This window comes from Gymnoscopelus braueri, assembly GCF_963280865.1.
Source record: "Gymnoscopelus braueri genome assembly, chromosome: 4".
Lineage (NCBI taxonomy): Eukaryota > Metazoa > Chordata > Actinopteri > Myctophiformes > Myctophidae > Gymnoscopelus > Gymnoscopelus braueri.
In genome coordinates this window covers 41559102-41581760 of record NC_137605.1, presented here as the reverse complement: position 1 = coordinate 41581760, position 22659 = coordinate 41559102, and the positions used below count along the sequence as shown (strand labels likewise).

The 22659-nt window shown below is 41.4% G+C and overlaps 2 protein-coding genes across 6 annotated transcripts in view; both read left to right on the top strand.

Annotated features, from left to right (window-relative positions):
- cep192 (centrosomal protein 192) overlaps positions 1-9755 on the top strand; it is a 40659-nt gene extending 30904 nt beyond the window's left edge. For 4 of the 5 annotated variants that reach the window (XM_080425658.1, XM_080425657.1, XM_080425655.1 and 1 more), the window contains exons 41-52: positions 243-336; positions 444-531; positions 825-948; positions 1428-1533; positions 2070-2298; positions 3318-3394; positions 3689-3784; positions 4075-4194; positions 5468-5580; positions 5889-6015; positions 6207-6265; positions 7940-9754. In XM_080425658.1, the coding sequence (XP_080281784.1) occupies positions 243-336; positions 444-531; positions 825-948; positions 1428-1533; positions 2070-2298; positions 3318-3394; positions 3689-3784; positions 4075-4194; positions 5468-5580; positions 5889-6015; positions 6207-6265; positions 7940-8072 (1366 nt within the window). In that variant the 3' untranslated portion in view covers positions 8073-9754. Of the gene's footprint in view, positions 1-242; positions 337-443; positions 532-824; positions 949-1427; positions 1534-2069; positions 2299-3317; positions 3395-3688; positions 3785-4074; positions 4195-5467; positions 5581-5888; positions 6016-6206; positions 6266-7939 lie in introns of all 5 variants that reach the window. The other variant, XM_080425659.1, reaches the window with a different exon arrangement.
- Positions 9756-11328: 1573 nt separating this feature from the next.
- The window catches only part of ldlrad4b (low density lipoprotein receptor class A domain containing 4b), a 183661-nt gene continuing 172330 nt past the window's right edge, over positions 11329-22659 (top strand). Inside the window, exon 1 of the mRNA XM_080427226.1 lies at positions 11329-11461. The gene's annotated coding sequence lies outside the window, so the exon portion shown is untranslated. The remainder of the gene's footprint in view (positions 11462-22659) is intronic.

The window sequence follows — 22659 nt, the reverse complement described above, 5'->3', positions numbered from 1 at the left end:
TGTGTGTACATACACACGTATGTGAAAGGATGTGTTGATAATGTATTGCTTTGGAATTTCATTCTTCAATGCTTAATGCCCTGTATTGACTATTGACTACTACTGACTATATTTGACTATTGAAATACTTTAACTTACATAATTTACATGATATGAACTGAGATATTTCAACAACTTTTAATTTGCTGCGTTTCCATCTGTCAGTGGTAGCTAATTTTGTATTACTATCGCATAATTCCCAGTGCTTTTGCCAATGGTAATGTGTCCCTGGACGTGTTACCAGTGAAAGGCCCCCAGGGACCAGCCCTGAAGATGGCAGGGCCCCATTCACTGAAGGTAACTACTTCCAAATGGACTGTTAGTCGTCTGCATTATTATGCGACAAACTTTAGATGAATGCATCTGCATTTTCAGATATAACAGTTGAATATCCATCCTTTCAGGCTGCAGAGTCTTCAGACAGGCGGCAGGAGTCCTGGACTATTTACCCTGAACAGCTTGTCCTCACTGCTCCCATGAGTTCCACCATCAGTGAGTAGAACCCCATAAATTTAAAAAGTAACTTGTGGGTTTTGAAAACTACATTCACTGTTCTTAAAGTTATTGATTGAAAACTACATCCACTGTTCCTAAAGTTATTGATTTTTGAACCCTGCCATGCCGTTGCTTCAGTAATACTGCTGAAATGAATGCAGCCTTTGCCCCAGAGTTTCTGTTACAAAAAAAAAAAATTACTCTTTTTAAAAGGAAAGTCTTACATTTGTCTTTAAAATGCTGCTATCCTAAGCTGCAGGTAATGGCAGCCCACGTTCTGTTTGTTTTAGATGGTGCAGCCAATACCAGGCACGTTCAGATCCAGAACAACACATCCAGAGAGCTGAGTTTTGAGCTGTCCTGGCCCGCCCACTGCCTCACCATCACCCCTCAGCATGGAGTCATAGATCCTCAGTAAGAAAACATTACTGTTCTCAGGGCATCTTGGCAGTTTGTTTGGCTACGGTGCGTACCACGTATTTGAGATATTTTCGGTTCATGGTTGGACCTTGACCTTTTCTCAAAACATCTTTTAAAAAGAACAAAGCAAAAAGGACCCAAAAGAATGCCACGCTCACTGCCTCCGCAGACCAGGCTTACACTCCAGTATGTATTAAGACATGTCTCAGACAAGTTGTAATCTGAGTGGAATACCTTAATCTGTGCTCCTTATGTGTGATTAATGCATTGCTGTCATTTGCGCAGCCCTCAGACAACGGATTTAACAGTCCCTCGGCGTCTGCCAAAGGATTGTCATCAAGGCTATGCAGAATGTGCCGCATTACGCAAAGGTTTAATTACAGGAAAGATCTCGGGCCTTATTGCATTATCTATGCGACTTACTGTAACTCGATAGCTTTTCCAGCATTGTCTGTTATTTTCCGTTTGCATAGGTGTCACCTGCAGATTCTGATCAGTCCCAACCCATCCCTGGCAAGCAAGTCTTCAATGCTACCGTGGAGTGGACAGATTTATGTCCAGTGTGACGACAACCAGAAGGTAGACTCCATTAAATCTTCATCTGAAATGTTTTATCCATAGACAGCCAACTAATCAGAAATCATCGCATGTTCTATTGTCTCAGTGATGATTATGTATTTTTTACACAGAAAATGTGTTTGCATTGATTCGGCTTTGTGCCATGCCAACCTGTTGTGCAACATGTGGAGGCACCATTTTATATTAACAGTCATATGGCGGCAAAACTGGAGATAAAAGGTTTCTGTAGGATGCAATCCTTTTCTTTTTTGTTCGTGGCTTCATACAGCCTAGTACAAAAAGATGATTTTTCACCCTGATAATAATAAATGTGAAACCATTTATCCTTTGCTGGTGGGAGATGAAATAAAAATGGTTGGTCTAGTGGTTATTGGCATGGTATTTTGTCACTGTACTTGGAGGTACTTGTAAAGATGGTGAATCCATAATGACCACAACCATGTGCTTTCATAAGTTGCTTTTCATAACTGGGTCAGCCAAATGGCTGCCGTGTAAATATGCGCAATTAAGGCATTTTTTAAAAATGTTTGTTTCAGTTCATCAAGGTTCAGATCCGTCAGGACCTGACCCTAGATGTATCTGCAGCCCAAGCAGACAGGACTCTGTCAGCTCTACCTGCTCAGGCAGCCACTCCCATACTGCCTGTGGTCAGGCCACACATTCAGTCATCTCCACTTCCGCTGACTCCACAAACGCCTCAGAACATGGTGGAAATCATTAACAAGACCATCATCTTTCCTCCCACTTCCTCAGGAGAAACCTCAGGTAGGTTTAGGAAGACATGGATACCTTAGATACATGAAGCATTGCCTACATATTTTCTTTTACATTAGCTAGTTTTCTATGGCATGTTTTTAAGGCTTTTAAGTGTCTGGCCATTTCTAAATGGCAGCTGATAACATTATTTACTCATTGTAAGGCGCAGTTAGGTTGACAAATCATATCTTAGCACCAGGTAGCCAAGTCAATCACACAGTATATTTTGTTGAGAATAATAAAAAGGTAATTAAAAACAAACTGACATGCCTTTTAGTCTCTTCATATATTCAATTCATTCTTTCTTAGCGGACTCGGTCCGTAGACATACGTACAAGAATAAACATGAAAGAAACACTACAGGCAATACATTCATTAAAAATGTAAATAAATGCATAACTTAAAGGTAGGGTAGGTGATATACTTTTGTCAAAATAAGTGTTAAATAGCTCTATTCTGATAGTACTCATTGCTATAGAGTGTTTGTTCAGTAAAAGGAGTCTCCCTTGTCTCTCCAGCTCTTTATTAAACAGAAAATGCATCTTCAGTGCTCTCTCCTGATTGGCTTAAATGTTGTCACCTACCTGAAAATGGACTATATTCTGTTTACTAAAGAGCTGGAGAGACCCCTGTGACCGAACAAACGCTCTATAGCAATGATTACTATCAGAATATAGTACTTTAACCTTTAACAAAAAAAAAGACTTTACCAAAAAATATCACTTACCCTATCTTTAAGCCACAGGCAGAACACACAGGCTTAAACAATGGCACTTTCACTTTAGTAGAACAGTGACTGAACTTATGAGCAATGTTTGCTTGAGCATACAACTTTCGACATGGTTACTGATCAAATAACTGATGATGATAACTACAGACAAAGTGACCAAGGTATTTAATTCTATTCCAGACCTCAAGACTATTGTCTGATAATTTGAAAACAAGAACATAGAAATAGTAGAAATATATAGTTCTGCAGTAAATGTATTCCTTTTTTAGAATTTAATGGATGTGTTCTACTGCTTCAGAATCCCAGCTTGAAGTGGAGAATGGGGAACAGGAAGTGAGGTGGTACCTGTCATCATTCGCTCCTCCATATGTCAAGGTACTGTTTTTATTTAGTTATGCTATGCCTTATTCACACTATGAGCCCCTTATGGAAGGGACATTGCAGTTTTCTTCTCCCTTTTTAGTTTTTACTTTATTTTAGTTTCTCTATTTAACTGTGTTCCTGCTTTTATGGCCCGACTCACTATGGCCCTATGCTGGTGATTTGTTTTCTTTTATTTAAACCACAATCTTACATTATTATCTCGTATTTGACCTGTGGTTGATGGCATCAGTGGCTTCTGCTCTGTTGTGGCTGAGGTTAAGCTGTGGTTCAACTCTCCCTCCTCAGGGGGTTGACAATAGTGAAGATGTTTACCGGGCCACCTACACAGCCTTCAGATGCTCTAAAGTCTCTGGCATGCTGGGAGCCAGGGAAAAGATGCAGGTAATCCAATATCGGTATTGGCTTGTTTATTAAAGAAATGTAAGTCGACTACAGAAGAGAAAGGTTGGAATGATAGAATGGCCGACCAGAGTTTCTTTTTTCTTTTTGTTAAATACGTTAAAAGATGGAAGAATCACTTAAAAGCCCTCTCTTTAATTACAATTGCACTTCCAGGACCCTTCAATGAAATACTGCTGACTGATGCATCATTTGCTTTGTGGAACCTTATTTCACAGATCAAACTGCCAAGTATAGTATCTGAGCTGTTTTACTATTAAATACTCTCTCAGGTTCCCATCATATTCCTGCCCAGGGACAGAGGGGACTATGCACAATTCTGGGACCTCGAATGTCATCCTCTGTCTGATCCCCAGGAGAAGACCAGGATCCGCTTCCAACTCTGTGGCACGGTCAGGACTGCTTTCAGTTTGGTTTACATTCTCATAAAAAAGATACGTGGTGTTGCTTTTTGCGCACCCTTCCCGCCCACACCATGCTACGGTTGGCAGTTTCATGGTGAACGACCGTGCTGTCCTTACGTAACCTTAACCACACCAAAAGCCAACTAAATTTGATGAATTAAGCTAATGTCTATACTTAACCCCAAGAATGCCTGACCTTAACCATGTCCCCTTCCAATCAAAGGAAGCGTTGACATACTTTTTGTGAGTGTGTGTGTGTGTGAATAAATTCATGTCAACAAGATATTTCAAGTAATTTATATGCTGTCTTCTCAACCCTTTTGTGTCAAGTGAATCATTTGAATATTCATAATTGTGGTTGAAAGGCCACAAGATGAGTAGAAACCCATTTCTACTTTCTTTAATCTCCATCCCTATGTACCAACCATACCCGTGTGTGTGTGCGTGTGTGTTGCCTGGTTGCCACTGCATTACATTCCAAGGGGTTAATGCTTTTGGAACCCTGCCTAAAATGTCCTATCCAGGGTTTATCCATCTTAGAAATATTCTATGGGAAGGCACAAACCAGAATATTGGTGCTACTGTTTAGAATGCTACCCTTTGCTTTTTTCCCCTAAAGCATAAGAAAATGTGATTACACCCAATTTCAGGACAATCTATAAAATATCCTCATATGTAGTGTAGTACCATACACACAACATCACATTGTTGTCCTAATGGACGTTTTAACAAGTCCGCAAAGCTGGCTCTTTGATGGTCCTGCTGAGATGGGAGCAGCAGGCTTGGTTTGTGTGTGCTGCTTTAATATAAAACTTTGGAATAGAGCTTGTGTTGGCTTAAGAGTATACATTACACAGTGATTTGAATATCGAATAGATTGCTCTTTCTTTTGTGTATGTAAAATCCTCACCCAGGTATTTATGGTACATTTCAAGTTGGTAAACTGCCGGCGATAGTTGCTGTTGATATTACTTTATTTTTGGATGAGGTTCATAATATTAACATGCATAATATAAGTTGCGATCACAGCCTCTGCTTTGTGTGTCCATAATATATGAAATATACGTACAATGCTTGCCAACATTTTAATCACAAAGCAAAGTCTTACTGTCCTGCACTTTTAGCCTGCTTGTTATTTGGGGGTGCTAGTGTAAAATCATGGCCTATTGTTTGAAATTTGATCTGTTCAAAGATGGGTGCCATATATTATTATACAGAGTATTAGCCCAGACCCTCAATTTCCATCGTGGTCTGTCTGCAGGGGGTTAAGACGGGGCCAGCTGTTGGACCACAGGAAGGAGACTGCTCTCTGGTGAAGACAGAGGCCACAGTCAAGACCAGGAAGAGAGCTGAAGCCCCTGGTGTCAAGATTGGGTAAGAACTGCTTAACTAGCACCAGGGGCCTATTGGACACTATCCACTGCCTTAGAATTGTTTTCTTTATAATTGAGTAATAATAACAAATTTGTGGTCTTGATATCCTAGTCTGTGTGAGGGAAACAACTCTCAACCTTTATAATACTGATGATAGATAAAAATGCCACTTTCCCCTATTTATTGCAGTAATTCTGTGAATATTCTATAATGCATATAGGCAGTTAAGGGTATTGGTCCGGCGGCAAATGTCTTGTTTTGTAATGAAACCCATCATTTAATCAGCTGTCATAATTTTGGTTCCCTAGCCAGGAGGAAGCACCATTTAGGGGGGTGTTTTCTCCACAGGACCTGTATACCTTCCCAGCCATTAAGGTGGGTGAGTCCAGCACGCTGAAGGTTAACATCCGCAACAACTCCTCTGACACACATGAGGTGAGGCATACATTATCCACTTGATCTGTGGTCACTAGATGCTATTTTACTACTTTTGAGTTCAAACCATTGATGACAATTGCATGATGGATTTTGAATGATAAATATTGTAACCCCTAATCCCCCATTGTCTTAATGCTTTCATGCATGGATTTGATGTTTGACGTTTGGCTTTTCTAATTGACTTGCAGCTGAAATTTGTAAAACCTAGGGAGCCCTTCTACATCAAGCATTCCAAATATTCCCTAAGGTGAGTCAAGTGGTCCTTATCACTGGCAGAGCATCTATGCTCTTTACTTATACCGGATTTATGCCTTGGTGACCAATTGTAGCCATAATTGATTTATGGCTAACAGCTTATTTTGGTCACATTCTCTCTCCCACAGGCGTGGGTTGTAGGGTAGATAATAAGGCTAGATAATTCTCTGCAAATTAGACCTCTTATAACCATAGTGTTACACAGACGGTTCTGTTGCGTACATGGTGCTTAGAACCCCCATTTTTAGCAAGACTAGTTGCTAGGCAGTAATATAATCAGTCATAAATGATACACAAGGTTTTGATGTGGCATCATGTTTGTGTGATATCACTCTTGCTGCTAAAGCCCCCTGTGAGGGGTCCTGTGAAATGTTGGGTCCTGAAGAGAATGTTTGTAAGCGCACACACACCCCTTGGGAGTGTTGGTGCTCTGCTTAACTAGGCCCTTGGGGAAGTGCTTCCTGGCAGCCATAGGTACCCAGCTGCACTGCTCTGTGGATGTGGGTCTGTGGTTCAGGAGGGGTACAGCTTTGTGGAATGTTCAACCAGAAAACCCTCAATGAGGATCAATTAACATTGATTATATCGGCCACCATTTGACGTTTTTGACAACATCGTTATCTGCCCTGCCAATTCGTAAATTTGTAACCACTCTGTAATCAGACTAGATGGATAGACTGTATTGATCAAATGCTCTTTGATCTCCATGTGGAGGGGGTGGTGTGGTTGGCCCTTATGGCCTCCAGCTTCCTCTGTACACGCACCTTCACCCCACCACAGAGCCAGTCTTCCTCACCAACCTGTTGGGGCTAATTGTGTCTGCAGCCTTCATGTGACCCGCCCCCCCTTAGCAGGCAATCGCAAAGAAGAGGGCACTAGCCCTTACAGACTGATAGAGCAAAAAGACCTGAGCTTCCTAAACTAGAACAGCCTGCTACAGCCCTTACTGTAGAAGAGGGCAGCTGAGTTATCAGTCCTGTCCAAGTCGTTGTTCAGGTGTACTCCCAGGAACGTGTAGCTATTGACCGGTGGAATCCGTTTGCTCCTGCATCTGTCCACAATCATTTCCTTGGTCTTATTAGTGTTGAGCCGTAGGCAGTTCACCTCACTCCACCTCACAAAGTCCCTCACTACCTCGTCATGCTCACTCGTGGTGTTACCTGTAATGCAGCTGATGACGGCGGTATCATCTGAGAAAATACTGACTTTTCACAACTGGGATCGCTGTCAGTACCAATAAAATCTGCCATTTGTCAGGCTCTTAATTGTTTCTGCTACTGTGGTGATATTCTTTATCATACAGTATGTTCCCATATGTTGTACCCATTTGAACATGACCAAGACCTAGTTGTGTTGTGAGCAATGCAAAGTGTGGAGTTATGTCATGCCCTCTCATATGCCATGCCATATTACCAAGGTAACCATGCGGCTGCATTTACTAGACATTATGATGCTAATTTTACATGACCATATTAAACATCCAATTGTTATTTTTCGTTTAGTATACTACAGTAGGTGCTTAATCAATTTGTGTGTGAAAGCATTCACCAGTGTTTGTGTTTACCATGAAAGCACGAGCGTACGTGTGCATGCATGTGCGTGCTTAGACACTTATTTATTATTTATTATTCATTCACTATCACTCTTCTTTTCCCACACCTCACAGATCACAGCACTATCTCAAGCTGCCAGTCCAGTTCAAGCCGAGCATGGCAGGCGGACACGCTGGCTTGCTGCTCATCCAGTCAGAAACAAGTGGAAGTCTCGTTATTCAGCTGACCGGTGAGGCCTTACCCTGAATTCACCAACCACCACCCGCCTCCGCCTGCTGGCTGGCTGGTTTTGGGTGGGTGCCTTCCTCTGTACGACTCATCATAAGACAGATATAGTGACTGAGGAAGAAGTGGAAAAAAAGTTAGACACTGCAAAGCAGGGTCACATGAAGAACGGAACTCAAACCTTTCACCTCCTTGTCTTATTTGTGGACATTGAAACAATGCCGACTAGAGCTGATTAGCCGGAGCTGCCTGGGACTCTGTGTGCTGCCAGTGCCCTGACCTGTCTGCCTCTCTCCATCCACGTGGCTAAGGTGTCCTCAACCAGCCTATGCACAATTATTGGTGCCTGTTTGTGCCTGAAGCTGAATGATTTGGTCTGACTGGCCCACAATTAGTCTGCAGTATTCTGGCATTTCAGAGAGCTAATGATTTTTGTCACTTGACTCTAGATTTGGCATTTGCTTGAGCCCTGAGTCAGGTCAAAAGACAGCATTGTTGTTGCCTTTGCCCCCGTTGAGGAGAATTTATAAGAATTTATAACCTATCGCACGACTAGATGATCGACAAGGAGAACTGATTTTCAAGCTATCAACACAGCCTTTGCGTTATCTTGAAAATCAGTTGTTTTCGGCTTTTAGACGGCAGTAACACCAGTGATACATTGAGGATTACTTCAGTTCAGTCTCACAGGAATGACTCATGGTTGGTAATGCAACTGTAGAGATTTTGGGGTATTCAGAAAAGCTAGCTTTGCCTTCTAGATGTTTCCTTAGACCTCAGTTGGTGGTTGAAAACTTAATCAGAAATGATGGTTGAAAACAGATTTATCAGAAATGATGGTTGAAAACAGATTTATCAGAAATGATGGTTGAAAATAGATTTATCAGAAATGAATGTTTATTGAGGGATCAGAATAACTCTTTACTTTATACCGCATCTCTCTCAGAGACGTGTACAGTCTCTTACTGCTTCACTGTATCGGCATAGTTTCTATGGCAATGCTCTCATGTCAAAATAGTGCCCACCTGCATGGCAGCCTGTGAGGGCCATGTTTGCATCCTGGCACTCTATGAAACCTCTACCAGCCAGTCCAGATATACTTAATTGAGTCATGATCGTAACGGCTCCCAGAAAAATTAAGATGGTTAACGATTGTTATTACATGCTAAAAGAGTTCCCCCCCTGTGGGGTCTTTGTGCAGTAGCTCGCCAAGCCAGCACAGTGAGGTTACCATGGCAAAAACCATGTTGATGGATAATCACTTTTCCAGTCGGACGCATCAGATCTCCATTTGCTTCTCTGGCTCTGGGGCAAATGGCCATATTTGCTCTGGGGTGATGGAACCACATCCAAAAATCTGTTTGGGAGCAGGAATTGGAGTAGGAAAGTGGAAATAAATGTATTTTATTTGTCCTACAATTTCAAGAATCCGTTAAAATGTGGCTTGCCAAACAATGTGGGAAGAAAGGGGATGTTTTAAACACTAGTGACCTGCACATTCTTTTTCTATTTATAAATTTCCAGAGCAAGTTCAGTGTGAAGAAGCAATGTCACAATTTCCTTTGACGTGTCCTTTTAAAATAGCTGTTTTCTAAAATGTATGTTTTGTATTTGAAATGTAATTACTTAAGTAAATAAAAATTGTCTTAAATAACATTGTTTATTTTGTATTTTCACCCAATTCATTGTTTCATTGTCTATTTAGTGCATTTCTGACAAACACTGACCATTAGGATCATTATGGGGGGTGCAGGGGGAGGAATGTGTCTCTCCTCCAAGTCCATTAACAGATTTATCTAGTGTGGACTTCAACCCTTTAGACACAGCCGTGTCGGTGCCTAGATAGCATATGGTGGCCTAATTATGGACCTGATAAGCCTGTGGTCATATTTGTTTTTTATACGGAACAAGACCAAAGCAAATTGGTGCTGGCCTGGTTCTGATGTACACATTTTCTCATCCAGGCGTTATCATTTTGTATCCCTCTCCAATGGCCTATGTCTTTAATGTCGGCCTATTGTTTGTATATATATATAATACATTTTATTTAACACGCTTAACATTTTTGATCACAAAGTGCATATATATTATATAATTTGCCCATGTTCATTAAATTACATTAAAAATCAATAACCAAATAAAAATTTAGCTATATAAATTCCACAAATCATTGTTTCATGTTTATTTTTATGAACAAGAGCAAATGATGGTCATTTTTAGTTAAGTCCAAAATGTATATTTCCATCCGCTACAGAGGCTGAAAATTAATTATTTCAGTGGACGTTGTCAATTAGTGTATGTGAAGTTTTTCAGAAGACTTGGGATTTAGAAGGGCCCTGAGGATTTTTTGGGCAAAATGCTCTTGTACTGTTAGTCTGTACCACTGTTTTGAGACGACCTTGAGTGGTTTTTGTATGATCGTGTAGTGAAATATTTAAGTCCATGATATTCTTATTTTCATTCAGGGCCTTTGTCTTTACCAGATTTCTAGCTGTTAGTTTCATTAGTCATGGTCATTGGGAACAATAGGAACCATTATCCGGTCATGGGATATTTAAAGTTGTCACAAGACACACCATTGTGTATTAACATCATAAAAAGTAAGTTTCCTTTAGAATTTTTGTTGGTCGATTCACGTGTCTGTCTTGAGTTCAAAACCAGTGGTGGAAAAAGTACTCAAATGTTTTACGTAAGTAAAAGTATCAATACTGCAATGTAGAAGTACTCTGTTACAAGTAAAAGTCCGGAATTAAAAATTTACTTGAATAAAAGAACAAAAGTATTGGTATCAAAATGTACTTAAAGTACCAAAAGTAAAAGTACAAAAATGTTTGTAGATCGGCTATTTTCAAATAGCCTAGGTATAAAATAGGGCTAAAGTGGTTAATGTATGTTTTATAATGTAATCATTTATATCTGCAAAGTAACTAATAACTAAAGTTTTCAAAAAAAAATTAGTGGAGACTCCACTAAGAGACTCCATTCAGAGGCAAATATTGAGGCAAATATTGTACTCCACTGTGGAGTAAAAGTACAATATTTGCCTCTGACAACTGGAATTACTCTGGTAAAGTAATAGTACCTCAAAACTGTACTTAAGTACAGTACTTAGTTACTTTACACCACTGTTCAAAACAAATACTGCATGAAGTTTTAACGGGGGGGTCTGTAAAATGTGCATCATGATAATGCGCCATACTGCAAATCCTCCTGCAGGTGTCGCCAAGGATCGCTCAAGTGTGCCGTTGTAAGTCTATGGAGTCTGTACAGTATAACTGGGGTCTATGTGCTTCACATTTTGGTGCCTAGAACTGGAAGCCACTGTAGTGCAGTTGGACTTGACGTCTAGCAACAACACAACACTTTTCGCAGACACGCCACAAGAGCTTATTAGCAACTGCATTTTACAGGTATGGTGATGCCAACATTATTTTTCTCCCCCCCCCCCCCCCCCCCCTTTCGTGCATTGCTGTATTCATTGGTGAATGGCTGCTCTGACCACTGACAGGTTGGGAGGAGGGGGGGGGGGGGGTTGCTGCTGGATGTGGAAGCTAACTAACCGCTAACTTAGTAAGCTGTGGAAGCTAACTAACCACTTTGGGCCAGACGGACAAAGTTAGTGTTTTTGAGTTGTTGTTGTTGTTGTTGGAGGTGCTTTATGCAAGCTGCGCCAGACAGCATCGCTAAGCTAGCGGGGCTCGTCTAGTAGTAGTAGCAAGCATGCTAGCAGAGGCTCCCATCCATTGTTGCCATGTCGGCTTATTATAAGCGACGTTGGGCTTCTTTTTCTGTAAAGTTGCTTGTGAATATTGGTGGTTGCGGTTTTTCTGGGGGCTGGTTTCTAACGTGTAGTTGCTTATTTAGGCTTGCTTCCAATGTTTTTGTAATACTTTTTTAAACCAGTGGTTCTCAAATATGTTCATAACTGTTTCGTGCCACACAGGGAGCATTTGTGTTGTTAGAATGTCTCAACAATATTATTCCACATTTTATTTCAAGAAGTTTTGAAAATAGCAGATCTACCGTGACGCGTTGTGAGCTTGTAGATAGGCTATTTTCTAGTGTCCGATGCATATAGATTTTGAAGTGCTCATGTGGCCTATTAAAGTTGCTTCTTTGGGGGCCTGTTTCCCTACACCTGGCTGCTTATTTCTCCCACGAAATCTGGCAACACTGGCTGAGGCTCCCATCCATCCATCCACCCGGTGCTCACATATAAACTCCCTTTGCAACTGTAGTCTCTGTCTGACTGACTGTGTAACCCAAGTCCTCTTCTACCGCATGACGATACCTCTGTGTCGTTGGATCTGGAGACACATAACGTGAACCCCCCCCCCCCCCCCCAGTAGCTTTTAGCAACCACTAAGTACCAGCTAGTATAGTATGTTGTCGGCTAACCTGGTCCTACTACCCTGATGATGATGATGAACATTCTTCTAGCTATTATAGGAAGCTAATTTGATCAATGTGATGATAGACGTTAATCAGCTAGACTTGTCATTGGTGTTTTAGTTTTAGGAGTGCTGTGTGTCATTTAGGATGCTCATAGACAGGCGCATTAAAGTGGCAGCATCCCTAACATCAGCATCCTCCATCATCAGTCATAGTCAAGTCATTTGGTACCCTGTTGGTGCACTTTGCTGCACCACCATCCACCTTGCAAATTGTAATTTCAGAGTGAGTGGTTTCATTTTAAATGTATACATTAATGTTGAAGCTCTTGTAATTCTATAATAGCCACCATGTCTGGCTATGTCTGTGTAGATTGATTTCTTTAATCAAATATAGGCCACCTTTGGCTTAACCTGCAGGCCTCTTAACTTCCATTTAAGTGTGACTGCACCACAGAGACTCAGTATTGTTAAAGGCCTGGTGGATTGAACTCAATATGATGATTGTGTGCTATGGTCGTCTGTTTCTTGTGCTAGACTGGCTGGCTGGCAGGCTAGCCGGCTGGTGGCTGTTACATCACCCTGCTCCCTGGTTTTCTGTACCCTGCCTCTGTTTGTACTGAAGAGATTCAATGAGAGACCTTGGGGAGAAAGAGACTCCCTCTCTAGCACTGAAGCACCAGCATTGTTTTCAGCTCACTCTCTCAGCCGTCTGTCTGTCCAACACCCCGTCTCTCTGTCTGTCCCTGTGCACCCCCCCCTCCTTCTGTTTCACTCATTCCATCTCTCATTGTCTCTCTGAGCCTTGCCTCCCTAGAGCTGGAGCTCTTCCTCACTCTCTCATATTCTCACTACCTCTCTCTCACACACAATCCTGACAGAAATCAAGTTAGTGAGTAGAGAGTAGAGTTTGGAATGTTGTCAGATAACTTGGCTGTTGCACTGTTTACTGTAGGTACTGTCCTGTTCTTGACAGGATGCTTTTATGCATCTCCCCCTGCTTCCCTCCTCAGAGTCTGTGGTATTGGCAACGGAAGTTGTTTTCCTGAAGGTGGTTTGGACAGGCTGAATAATAAAAAAAAAGAATGGGGATAGCTCATGTACACAAGTATGTAGAGAGACAGTTAAAAGTTTTGACTGTTTTCATCAAGTTATCTTGCCTTTGGTAGGGTCCATATGAAGACAGCTATGCTGTCCACACATTATTACACAGTTTGAATAATTTATATATTGTAAACAACAACAGCAAAAGCTTCAAAGTTAAATCAAATTAAGTGATATATTTAAAAAGATGCAAAGTGTCTTTTCGGAGCTCCCAGACCCTAGAGGAACGACAAAATCAATAGGGTAAGACCTGCAATCTACCTAATAAATTATAAGATATCTTGTGTGCAAAGTTAACATATTGGCCTGAGGGTAATGCTATGAGAAAGGTCATGGTGTCACTAAAATCAATAAGGTTCTTCATCCAGGGAGCATGCATGTGTTCAAGTTTCATGGTGATCCAGACAGTAATATTTAAGATATCTTGTTTGGGATGGACAGATAGACTGATTGAGATTGCCATCCTTAGAGACCATTTGCCAGCAGGGCAAAGGGGCAAACAAACTACACACCAGAAAACCGGCACTCATGCCTGCACTGCCCACAACTGGCAAGAAAACATGGGAAATTGACATGTTTGACATCTCGGCAAGTCGGCATGTGATGTTGGCTACAACACTTCTGACGCAGTTGTGTGACCGTGAAAGGTTTGGTCAATTTCTTAACCACATGAACCATAGCATCTCATTCTACTACTCTGCTACCAAAGTGTGGAATGCCCTGACAGTGACACCATCCATTTAAAGATGTGAATCACTGATTTATTTCAAAATTGTCCTGAAAAAACATCTATCAGGAGACCACAAGGGAAGGTAAATGTAAATTCCCATCGAAAGGAAGTGTCATTCACTGCTGCCGTTTTTCCTTTTTCTCCTTTGTACATATAGTGTTTGTAATTGTTGATGACATGAATTATGTGTACATTTCTTATGCTATGTTGATGAATTGAATACAATAATTCAATCCAGGAGTCAGGACCACGATGGAAAGTCCCCAGGACTTTGTTGTGTTACCCTATGTCTTATCCATGTGCTGTTACATTTCTGACCAATAAAGTATTCAATCAATAAAAAAAATAAGCGATCTGGGCATGTCATAATTGCAACACATTATGAACTTGTAGATCGTCTGTTTTCCGTGAAGAGTTTGGTAGAGGGAAAAAGGAGGGGACTACTGTAAGTATAGATCCCTGGGTGACTTGGTCAACAACAAAGTATATATGTTTAAGTGGTAAAGGCTGGTTTTTCTCTGTTCTTTGTCTCTAAGATTAAAAAGTGTTGGGTTTGTAGCGTTCATAATCAGGTCATGGCTCATACATTCCACTTTTGCCGTATTAATAGCCTTTATGAGTGTGCAGTGCATGCATCTGCCCACATAACTACATCCTACACAAATGTTTCTATATTTCTATTATATTAATATAACTTGTTTGGAATCCATTCTAGTATGATACTCATCATGTACTGTTCAGCTTTTAATGACTGTCTATTAGAGCAGATGGCTAGATGAACCCAGGGGCTGCACTGTGTTGTCTTTATTGAAACAGGAGCCCCCCTACGAAGGGCCAGCTCTCATTTTCTCAGAGTGCTTTATGATCAGGATAAACTGCGACAGAAGAGCGCATTAATCTCAACACCAAAAACACAACACACAAAAAAATACATGATCAAATAATGAATAAATTAGAAGGATAAAAGTCAGCAGCTAGAGAATGTTTTTATTACCAGTTGCAATGTCGTCTGGTCTGCCATATCTTCTGTCTGTCTGCCTCACATCCTTTGCACCCTTCCCCCCCTTCCCCCTCACCTTACCCAGGTGCTAGGCCTGTCACAATATTGCAATTATTTTTTGCATAATCGTTTCCATGTTAAAATGTTCATATATTTTCAAAATAATTCAAAAATAGTGGAAATAGCAGATCTACAAGCTCAAAACACGTTTAAGTATAAAGTAATTAAATATGTGTTATTTGTCATATCTGCCTTATGCACCTTTTGTGTACGAAGCCTAAAAGCCAAACAGAAATAAAACAAATAATATATGTAATTACATAATGTTCCAATAATGTTCAACCACAGAAACACAATTAAATCGTTAATCGCAATTATTTGAGTGAAGATTAATCGTCAAGTAAAAGTTCATAATCGTGACAGCCCAACCAGGTAGAGGAACAGATCACTGTAGACTGCAGTGTACTGTATGTGTGATGTGTGTAGGTCCATCTGTCTGCATATCTGTCTGTCTTTTTCTTCTGTTCTCTCTGTGTGTGTGTGTGTGTGTGTGTGTGTGTGTGTGTGTGTGTGTGTGTGTGTGTGTGTGTGTGTGTGTGTGTGTGTGTGTGTGTGTGTGTGTGTGTGAGAGAGAGAGAGAGAGAAACTAACTGACCGTCAGTCTGCGCGCACGTGTGCGTGTGTCTCGCCCTCTGCCAATTAGCGCCTTCTCACCTCCCAGGGCGAGAGGCTGAGTGTGTGTTAGACAGACGAGAGAGACATGACAGGGCCTGTCTGCCGCTGATGGCTCAGCCCTAACCTGAACTCAGATACACACACAGACACACACACACACACACACACACACACACACACACACACACACACACACACACACACACACACACACACACACACACACACACACACACACACACACAGAGCAGCAGCCTGAGCACTGAGCCTCAATGTGAACTCACACACAAACACACATTGATGCAACCTGAACTCCAGCCAGTTGTTGTTAATACGGCCTCGTCTGTCTGGGCACCCATGTGACATGCCAACATGTGACAGTATTGTGTTGGTGGAGCGAAGGCGCGAGACGGGCAAAGACGAGTGCCAACCTGCACCACAGTGTGTGTGTGTGTGTGTGTGTGTGTGTGTGTGTGTGTGTGTGTGTGTGTGTGTGTGTGTGTGTGTGTGTGTGTGTGTGTGTGTGTGTGTGTGTGTGTGTGTGTGTGTGTGTGTGTGTGTGTGTGTGTGTGTGTGTGTGTGTGTGTGTGTGTGTGTGTGTGTGTCTTTGCCTTTGCCTGCTTCTTCTCATGTGTGGCCATACATGAGAAGAGTAGAGTAGAGTAGAGTAAGTGTTCATGTGTTTGTTTGTATACTGTAGTACAGTGCCAGTAGCCAGTCTCCATCTTCTTGTAAGAATTGTGGTATGGTGTGGATGAGGACTAGGCTCAAGTCATACAGCACTGACAGTTGTGGTCTTGCGCTCTCTAGGACAGGTTTATAGGACCTTTTTTTTGGAAGACTTACAGCTGGATCGTTTGGACCTATTCAGAAATTGTAATAATACATTTATTTGTTCAGTATCACTTCCCAAAACAGAGTTCACAAAGGGATTCACATAGCACATAACTAAAATCACACCCAGTGTGAAGTGAGCTGTGCTATTTATGAGTTATTAATTTCATCATGCATCTCGGTAGCCAATCACAGCACGTCCTGCGAAGTGACGTGCTTACATTTTTTACATTATTATTAATTTCATCATGCGTCTCGCTAGCCAATCACAGCGCGTCTGCGAAGTTTGAAGTTAATTTCATCATGTGTCTCGCTAGCCAATCACAGCACCTCCCGCAAAGCTTAGCCTATGGGCGTGTTTTCCACAGCATGGCGTCACAGCGAAAGACACATTTTCGTGACGGAAAGAAAAACTTTCACCACGGATGGGTCCTAAACCACTTATAGGAGCGGTTACACCGCTCAGCCGGCAGAGCCTTGTTTTCCCACTGCAGCCCAAACGGGAGCAGTACTGACACCTGCGGACGGGGGTTGACTGGGCACGGGCTGACTAAAAAAAAGCGATTTTAAACGCTTGTTTCAACCGGTCTCTTAAATATTCTTGACCGCAAAAATGTCAAACATCTGAGGGCAGGGAGGACTACCTCTACTTTTTAGATACGATGTGCGGAAAAAATTTAAAAAATCTATACTGTTGGCCACCGTTCGCCGGTGTCACAGTCTGCCGGCGGCCTACGAAGCGGGTCCTCAACTCGGAGCTATCGTGGAGGGTGAGGTTCCAAACGGGGCTATAAAAGAACATGAAGTGAAACAAGAAAAGCAATAAATGCCAAAGAAAATATATACATTTTGTCAACCCACAAAAATAAACTGCAAGATTTTTATTTTATGCCTAAGCAGCAATGTCAAAAATGGCTTTCTTTCCAAAATTGTACGATCATCAGAGAAATGGTTTATTGTTAGGGATGAGGTATTGTAACAACATCCGGCTTTACATCTCAGCACAATCTTTTTGAGTCCTTCAACTAATGTAAGAATCTGGAATATAATATAATTTAATATAATATAATATGATATACTATGTCTATGTCTATCATAAAATGCTATGTCTGACTGTCCTGGGCAGGCATCCACTTCAAACTTGCCATGTGTATCGCAGATGACCCATGAGTGTGTGCAGTGCAGAGTGGGAATTCGGTCAGACCGACGGTTGTTCAGAACCAAAAATCCACATATTTTTGTATCTGTCTGTACGGGTCTGTGGAGGACGTGCCGAATCTCTGTCTGTGGGGGGTAAGTATAGGCATCGGCTTCCCTGATTGGTCAACCCAATCCATCGGCTACATGGATTGGCTGAGCTATGCGTCACGTTTGTGCGGCAGCGTCAAGATAATTGAAAGCGTGTACAATGGAAATCTATTCCTGTACGCCCATGTACATCATCAAAACGATCAAACGAGCAATCCCCTTACCTCCATATTTAGTTGATTAGTCGTGTGGTAATTGGTAGAGAGAGCACTGGGTACACTAAGAACGGGTACAACTGGAGGGAGACAAGCGAGGGAGCCTATATCACCCATTCAATAACCCGGCCATTTATGCTGGTAGCGTGTACTGTAACCTGAACATGATGATCGGTGTGTCGCTTAGCAACACATTGTCTGCGAAATAACCCTGCTTTGCGCTGTTTTCAGCTTGCATGATGAATCCCACTGAGCTTGGTGACCCCATATCCTTTCCTGTAGCACCACCCATTGACCAAAATGTTCACATGTGCACAAGATATCTCAAAATCGAATGGGCGAATTGCCATGAAACTTACAATGCTCACCGGAGGATAAATGCTAAACATTTAAGTGACTCCGTGACCCTTCATAGTTTAGCATCACCGTTAGGCCAAAATGTCAGCTTTGCACACAAGATATCTAATAGGCGGATTGCAGTTCTTACCCTATTGATTTTGGTGACCTCATAGACTTTACTCTCATTCCACCCTTAGGCCAAAAGACACACGTATGTTTTCAATTATGGTTCTTTATTTTATTGTTTTCTTTATTTTTTTACTTGAGAGTTCAAGGCTGTAAGGATGTTAAAACACTTTGGTTTGGTAGACTCATTCATTCTTGTCGAGCTGAGTTAGTGTAGCCTATGTACCTCTTGGTCGTGATTTTTATTTTATTTCTTAAAGATTTATGTTTCCAATTGATCTGCTTTGGAGATGTCCTACTTTTGTGACTTGCTCACATAGGCTAATTAAAAATGTTCCCATTGTGTTCTGATCACATTCCTCACATCAGATTTCTGAAAAGAAAAAAATGCTCTCCATTCAAATACTGTATAGCAGTGGGTGAATGCTCTTATTCATTTAGCCAGGCTCAGCCTGGCTCTTAACATTGAATTGCAGCACACATGGTAGACAACACTTGCAGTAAGTGAACAGTTGTATATAGTCATCATTAAACAGTAAATTAAAGCACTGTAAGCAACAACAATGTAGGCCTAAGTGGCAGAGACAGCTTTTTGATCCTGTTTTTGGGCTTTAAGGTTCACAGAACACATTTAAACAGTTTTGTCAAACAGTGCTTTCACTTATTGCTAGAGTGCTTTTAATACAGTTCGTCCTTGTTTGCCTAGACTCGTTTAACAACAAAGCCTAAGCAGCAACTCAATAATTCAGTGCAATCCTGTGTGGATGAAAAGACAAGGGAGAGACTCACATTTTATATTCATGTAGTTGTCAGACAACCTCGTAACTCTGCTTTTCGAATTTTTATGTTTTTTTAAATTATTATACTGGAATCAGTAGCAAAAAATGAAATCTGAACACCAAAGAATTGTATAATTGGTGCAAAAGGAGAAAAAAAAATATCATATTCACTATATTACATTTCTCATGTGTATTTTGTTTTTACATTTACCCATTCAGAATCAAAAATGGAGAGATATACCCGCACACTGCCACTTGTGGCGAGTGGCAGTGTGCGGTGTATATCTCTTCATTTTTGATCTCATACTGTTTGTCGCTTACGCACCTGCTCTGAAACTGACTGGGTGTGCAGAAGTCTTTTTCACATGTACCCATTCAAAATGTGTATTTCAAACATGTTGGCTCATCCATGGGAACATCAGAATGTGTCCTCGATTCCTATTTCCTCCGGAATACGTACAGTATGATAAGTATACATATTCAGGAATCAAGGAAAAAGTGTCAGCAGCCATGTTTACCACTGAAGTGATGAGATGAGGGAGAGTAGGGTGTGTATTTACCCTGAGTGTCCATTGGACTGACCATTACTGAGGAATGCAGTACAGAGTGCTTCTCTCTACTCTTATGTGGTAATTCAATAGACTGGCTGCAAAGACCGTTAACATAACCCTCAAAGATTTACAGACACTAAACCATGTTCTGCTCGTGGTCAACTAGAACTGTGTGTGTGTGTGTGTGTGTGTGTGTGTGTGTGTGTGTGTGTGTGTGTGTGTGCATAATATATTTGTGTGTATGCATGCATTTATTTGTGTGTGGATTATATTTGGATGTGTGAGCTGCACACAAGTATTTATTTGTGTGTAGAGAGTCTGTAGAGGAACAGATCACTGTAGACTGTAGACTTTCACACATTAGACTATACTGAGAATATGTGTGTAGGTCCATCTGTCTGAATTTCTGTCTTTCTTCTCTGTGTGTGTGTGTGTGTGTGTGTGTGTGTGTGTGTGTGTGTGTGTGTGTGTGTGTGTGTGTGTGTGTGTGTGTGTGTGTGTGTGTGTGTGTGTGTGTGTGTGTGTGTGTGTGTGTGTGTGTGTGTGTGTGTGTGTGTGTGTGTGTGTGTGTGTGTGCGTGCGTGCGCGTGAAAGAACCGTAAACTCTAGTCTGAACTCTTCCTATGATGGCAAAGAACCAGCCATTGTGTGTGTATTCATGGCTATCGTGTGAATTTAATATGAAGTGTGAGTATATATTTGTGTTCAGTCGCATGCCTGTGTCTGTGTGTATCAGTGTGCATGTGTGTTGTACTCTGTGCGTGTGTTTCCATTGTCGTGGAGCATGACACATTTGAGATACATTCACCCTCCCTTTTGTTTCAGTGTCTTGTTCTGCAGACCCTCTACCTAAAGGCAGAGATGTTAGCAGGCTGCGGTCTCTGCATTATTGATGTGGAATATGACAGAGGGCCATGTATGCCATAGGCTACAACTTAAACAATTAGGAGTGGGGGGGGGGGGGGGGGGGTGAACTCTGCCTGAACTTGAAGTGATTTTTATTAAGGAAGAGACTTTTCCTGGCTGGGTTGAGTTTTCAAACTATGACCCCATTCTTGTGACTCTAGTCCCTGCATGACAAGTTTACCAGTGTGCTTTAATGAGCCTGGGTCCCAGGGCGACACTCAGATGATTAAATTTGGGATCTGGGCTGAAAAGGTTTAAGAACAGCTGCCTTAGAGAGATAGAGCATGAGCTAAACTTGGGCTATTATTCAGTGGGTAGGAGGGGTTGGCAGAAGTGTAGCTTACTTCACGTTAGAGTCCAACTCATAATGGATTTTTGGGGCCAATGCTGATACCGATACTTGGGAGTGAAGGAAATTATGTTATTTATAATATGGACCAATATTCACACATATTTAGCAATGATCCTCAAATGTCTTCGTCAAATCAAAGAGTTGTGACAAACAACGCTGCATGTCTAACTAGCTACAGTAGCTACCATAAGTGATACACATGAGTGGCATGACAGGTTACTTATATTGTAAGGGTTATAATAATGATGTATTAATGATATTATTGAGACAATTTCCAACTAGCAACTTGCAGTGAAGTCTATAGGTTACAAACGTAACCCTGGTTATTAGATTTTTATGAGCATAGCGAGACATTGAGTGAATAAAATGAAAAATAACCACACACCACCATTAGCTCAGCTGTGATGTTACTCTGCCGTAACTTATTGATCTGGCTCTACTTCACGTATGCGAACACATATTAACATGAGAAGTAGTAATGACATATTGCAGTAGGCAGTTAAACATGGATGTCATTTGCAGAGATACAAAGAAGATTAGAGTTTACTCCATCTTCTGAGTTGGAATCACACGCAGCACTGTACTGTAAATGTTAGTAAAAAAAGCATCAAAATAATGATAAAATAATGTGCTGTATTGATTGGCATTTGCAGCAAAACAGACTGTCATCTTTGCATTACTGTTCTACTTGATGTAGAGATTGATGACAACTGAATAAAAACATTTTAATAATCTTTGCCACACACATAAACATAAGACTGCAATTCAACCCATACTTGCGATGATCCAGAGGAGATGGGAGTTTATCCCATGCCTTTGGTGGCATCCAGTGTGTTAACTCCTCATGTGAGACTAGTTGGCTTGATGCCTCTCTGGCACAGACGTGTTCTTGAGTCTGTTGCTGCCGGGCTCCATCTTATTTGACTGCAAATCATTTGAATTTGTCTCCTGCCATTCACATCCTGGCAAATGATGTCCCACACTGGCAGTCCACTGAAGCGTTATTGTTGGTGTATGTGTGTGTACTGTATATGTGTAAGGGGGGAAGAGAGAGAGAGAGAGAGAGAGAGAGAGAGAGCGGGAAAGTGTTGGAAAATAAAGCCAGCCACCAGCCAAATGATTGTAGATTTTGGCTGTGGCTTGGTAAGTTTGTCTATTCTACAAGCCATTTGGCAGGTGACAACCCAGCCATCATCTGAATAGTACATTTGTTGTCTAAAATTCAAAATTTAGTTGGTAATTTACTGAAAGCGTCTGGGTAATTGTTGGACTCCTGTCAGGCACGGTGGCTGCTTGATGAAAGGTTTAGTTTACTGCAGTCGTTGTGAAAGCTACCATCCATAACTTTCCTGTCCTAC